We start from the raw sequence: 4,840 nt of genomic DNA, 5'->3' as shown, positions 1-4,840 counted from the left end.
CCCGGGCATGGTAGTGCATGCCTGTAGTTCTGGCTACTTGGAAGGCTGAGGTGGAAGGATCGCCGGAGCCCAGCAGGTCGAGGCTGCGGTGGCCATAAGCGGCCACTGCACTCCAGTCTACACGACGGAGTGAGACTCCAACTCAAAAAGGAAATGCATCTCAGTGCTACAGTGAGGTCCAGATGACTGCAGACTCATCTAGAAAATGCACTTTTGGCCTGGTGCAGTGGCTTACACCTGTAATCCTAGCACTTTGGGAGGCAGAGGTAAAAGGACTGCCTGAGCCCAGGAGTAAGAGACCAGCCTGGACAACTTGGCGAGACCTCATCTCTATAATAAATCAAAAACTTAGCTGGGCGTGTACCTGTTACCCCAACTACTTGGAAGGCTGAGGCAGAATAATCTGCAGATCAGAGCTGTGGTGGCAGTGTACAAGCCACTGCACTCCAGCCTAGGTGACAGAGTGAGATTTTGGCTCAAAAAATAAAATAAAATAAAATAAACTTTCTCCTGGGGTTGGTGTAAGTGCTACAGGGAAGCAAAGTGAAAAAGAAGTGGTGACAAGGCCAGCTTCGGGAAGACACAAGCTGGAGAAGGACCGTGAAGGTGACGGACATCTGTGGTGGTGGAATGTTGAATGTGGGCCGGGCTCGGTGGCTCAGTCTGTAATCCCAGCACTTTGGGAAGCCGAAGAGTGGACTGCCTGAGCCCACAGGTTCGAGACCCGCCCAGGCAACTTGGCGAGACCTTCTCTCTACAATAAATCAAAAATTAGCCAGGCATGGTAGCACACGCCAGTAGTTCCGGCTACTGGGAAGGCTCAGGCGGGAGGATCGCCTGAGCACAGCAAGTCGAGGCTGCGGTGGCCAGGAGTGGTCACTGCACTCCAGTCTGGGCAACAGAGTGAGACACCAACTCAAAAAAAAGAAAAAGAAAAAGAAAGTTGAATGTGAGCTTAGAGCCGCCAAGGGCCACCCTTCAGCCCATGTCTGTGTCCTCCCTTGTCTGAAAGCATCAGGTCATGAAACTTGCAAAGTGGCATTTCTTTTCCAGCGGTAGCAGATGCTCTTATTTTACTTTCTAACACATCTTTATAAAAACCCAAACGGGATGAATCACAGCTTCTGGAAATGTCAGGCCCAGCCCGGGCGCATTTTTATCCCCGCCAGTACCTTGGGATTCAGTCTTCTGTGTCTGTGGGAGCGAGTGAACAGCTGCTTCCGTTTTCTGTTCCAGCTCAAAGATCTTTGCTAAAAGGCCCTTCACGTAGGCCTCTCGCTGCTGATCGTACACGAGCCACTGCTGATTTTTCTCCAGAGCCTTAATGTGAAGACGAGAGAAAATCAACACTCAAATAACAACACCATCTTCTTTTTTTTTTATGAGTTGGAGACTCACTCTCTCACCCAGGCTAGAGTGCAGTGGCACACTCACGGCCACTCCAGCATCGACCTGCTGGGCTCTGATGATCCTTCTGCCTCAACCTTCCAAGTAGCCAGAACTACAGGCATATGCTACCATGCCCAGCTCATTTTTTATTTATTGTAGAAACGAGGTCTTGCCAAGTTGCCTGGGCTGGTCTCGAACCTGCAGGCTCAGGCCATCCACTCGCCTCAGCCTCCCTAAGTGCTGGGATGACAGGCTGAGGCACCGAGCCTGGCCACAACCACCATCTTCAAATGGGCAAGGAGTCCAAGCGATGTCGTCTCTTCCAACATATAAAAACTCTATGGCTCCTAGAATAATTATCATCGGAATGTGTAACAACATGGCAGTGTCATGGTTTATGTAGGATTGAGTTGATTTGTTGGCGTTCTCCAATACACAGCTTGCTCTGTGTGTGTACCCATCATTGTAACCCACAATGCCTTTTGCGGCAGAGAGTTGTGTTGCTCAGATCCCCTTCAGGAAAGAGCTCAACCCACCTACAGGGAGAGGGGTGACCGACAGCCTCCAGCTGTGGCCCCCTTCAAGTCCTTCTCAGCTTTTGAGGACAGACTGGGCAACTCAGTGAGACCTTGTCTCTATAATGAATCAAAGCATCAGCCGGGCTCGGTGGCTCAGCCTGTAATCCCGCGCTTTGGGAGACTGAGGTGAGTGGATTGCCTGAGCCCACGGGTTCGAGACCCGCCTGGGCAACTTGGCGAGACATCATTTCCACAATAAATCAAAAAAATTAGCCGGGTGTGGTAGTGCACGCCTGTAGTTCCAGCTACTCGGAAGGCTGAGGCGGAAGGATCGCCGGAGCCCAGCAGGCCGAGGCTGCGGTGGCCGGGAATGGCCACTGCACTCAAGTCTGGGCGACAGAGTGAGACTCCAACTCAAAAAAAAAATAAAAAAATAAAATAAATAAATCAAAAAATCAGCCAAGCATGGTGTTGCATGCCTGAAGCTCCAGCTACTTGGAAGGCTACAGAATGGACAAGGCTCTGTGGACCCCCGTGGGCCGACAGAGGCTGTGTCAGGTCTTTATCGTGGCCCCACGGTCCCTGCCTTCATGCTTCCTTGTTTTCCTCACCCCCCAACAGATCACTTGCCCCAGAGGTCAAACTTCAACAGCCACCTTCTCTCTGTGGCCAACTTACATAATCTTTTATAACCCAATTAAAAGCCCAAACTGGGGAGTCTCTCATCTGTTGGTATAGGGGTTTTGTCTTCGGAGTGAGTTGAATATTGACCCTCTTAAGTTCATGTCTACTCATAACCTCAGAATATGACAATACTCAGAAAGAGGGGCTTTGCAGACAGAATTAGTTGAGGCTATGTAGGAATAGGGAGAGCTCTAAGCCCAATGACTAGTGTCCTTATAAGAGAGGACACATGGCCACACACACAGAGAAGGCCACATGGAGACAGAGGCAGAGACTGGCCAAGAAGCGCCCACAGTCACTAGCTGGAAGAGGCATGGAAGCATTCCCCCTAGAGCCTTTCCAGCACCCATGGTGATTTTGACACCTTGACTTTGGACTTCTAGCCTTCTGATGTGAGAGAGAATATATTTCTGCTGTTTTAAGCCACTGAGTTAGTGTAATTTGTAAGTCTATTACTCATTGACTAAGTAATATGAAAAAATGCAATAAAAACCCCTTTGGGATGAGCTATCTTACCTACCACAACCTTTTGAGTGTTTCATAGGCACTCTGTGTGTTATAACTTGTCCCAGATCCATTATAATTTATTATTATTAAAGTTGATGGGTATAGTGGCTCACACCTGTAATCCCAGCACTTTGGAAGGCCAAGGTGAGAGGACTGCCTGAGCCCAGGAATCTGAGACCAGCCTGGACAATATGGTGAGACCTTGTCTCTACATTAAATCAAAAAATTAGCCAGGTGTGGTGTCATGAGCCTGTAGTTCCAGCTGCTTGGAAGGCTAAGATGGGAGGATCGCCTGAGTCTAGCAGGTTGAAGATACAGTGGCCAGCAGCATATCACTGTACTCCAGCCTGGGCGACAGAGTGAGAACCCGACTCAAAAAAAAGAGAAAGTTAGCATTGTATGACTTGGATGTATATCCAAATACCTCTAAATTATAGTGTGTTAGCTAATAAAGATACTTAACTTTATACTGAATTTTTCATTCGCCTCTATTTAAGAAACTTTTTTTTCTTAGAAATTACAAGCGTGAGCCACCGCACCCAGCTAAGAAATATTTTAATACAAATAAGTCGACATTGGATGGTCACAAATTATTTTTTCATTTAAAGGAGCCTGTCCATACGTTATTTAAGTATGAGAAACAAAAATAACATGTTGGTATAAGATTTAAGAGGCAATATTCTAAAAGGCCACGTGATGGCGATATTACCTTAGTAAACATTTGTTTCCTCCCCACCTCCCTTCAGGATCTGCAGACATCTGGTCTATTCTCCCTCTAAGAGGATCAAGAAATGGACTTGATGCTATTATCATAAATGCTGACATTCTTAGTTCTAAGTTTTTAGCGTCATAATTGCATTAGCTATCCCTTCTGGCTTTGTGCCATCTACACACCAGGCAGGCATGTAACATTTTTATCCACGTTATCAATAAAAAAGGAAAACAGCAGTGGGCAAGCTGGGTGAGGTGGCTCAGACCTGCAATCTCAGCACTCTGGGAGGCTGAGGTGAGAGGATTACCTGAGCTCAGGGGTTTGAGACCAGCCTGGGCAACCTGGCGAGACCTCACCTCTACAATGAATCAAAAAATTAGCCAGGCGTGGTGGCCCACACCTGAAGTCCCAGCTATTTGGAAGGCTGAGGCAGAAGAATCGCCTGAGCCCAGCAGGTCGAGGCTGTAGTGGCGGTGAGCCTGCCACTGCACTCCAGCCTGGGCAACAGGTGAGACTCTGACTCAAAAAAATAATAATAATATTTTTAGGTACTATTTGAAGCAGTTAGCACTAAGAAGCCTAAAAAGTAGATATAAGTTTAAGACAATGGCATCTATTTTCAGGTACTTGTCAAAAGAGACACCAGTAAAATTCAAGATACTTCACAAGATTCCATCCAGCCATTCTTTCCAAATGTTCTAGACCAGTCATGTCCAATCTGAGGCCCACAGCCCAGGACAGTTAGTAATGCAGGTCCAGAAAAATCTTTTAACATCATGTGTTGGCCAGGCACGGTGGTTCAAGCCTGTAATCCCAGCACTTTGGGAGGCTGAGGTGAGAAGATTGCCTGAGTCGGTGGGTTCGAGACCCACCCGGGCAACTTGGCAAGACCTTGTCACTACAATAAATTAAAAAATCACTGGGCAGAGTGACGCACATGTGCAGTTCCAGCTACTTGGAAGGTTGAGGGAGAAGGATCACCTGAGCCCAGCAGGTTGAGGCTGCAGTGGCCGTGAGCATGCCACTGCAC

The 4,840-nt window shown here is 47.8% G+C and overlaps 1 protein-coding gene across 1 annotated transcript in view; it reads right to left on the bottom strand.

The window, feature by feature from the left end:
- CEP55 (centrosomal protein 55) overlaps positions 1-4,840 on the bottom strand; it is a 30,726-nt gene that overhangs the window by 17,221 nt on the left and 8,665 nt on the right. The window contains exon 4 of the mRNA XM_008074566.1: positions 1,173-1,320. Within this exon, the coding sequence (XP_008072757.1) occupies positions 1,173-1,320 (148 nt within the window). The remainder of the gene's footprint in view (positions 1-1,172; positions 1,321-4,840) is intronic.

This window comes from Carlito syrichta, unplaced genomic scaffold, assembly GCF_000164805.1.
Source record: "Carlito syrichta isolate Samal-C Ts95f unplaced genomic scaffold, Tarsius_syrichta-2.0.1 Scaffold316489, whole genome shotgun sequence".
NCBI classification, from domain to species: domain Eukaryota; kingdom Metazoa; phylum Chordata; class Mammalia; order Primates; family Tarsiidae; genus Carlito; species Carlito syrichta.
This window is presented reverse-complemented; position numbering and strand designations above follow the sequence as displayed.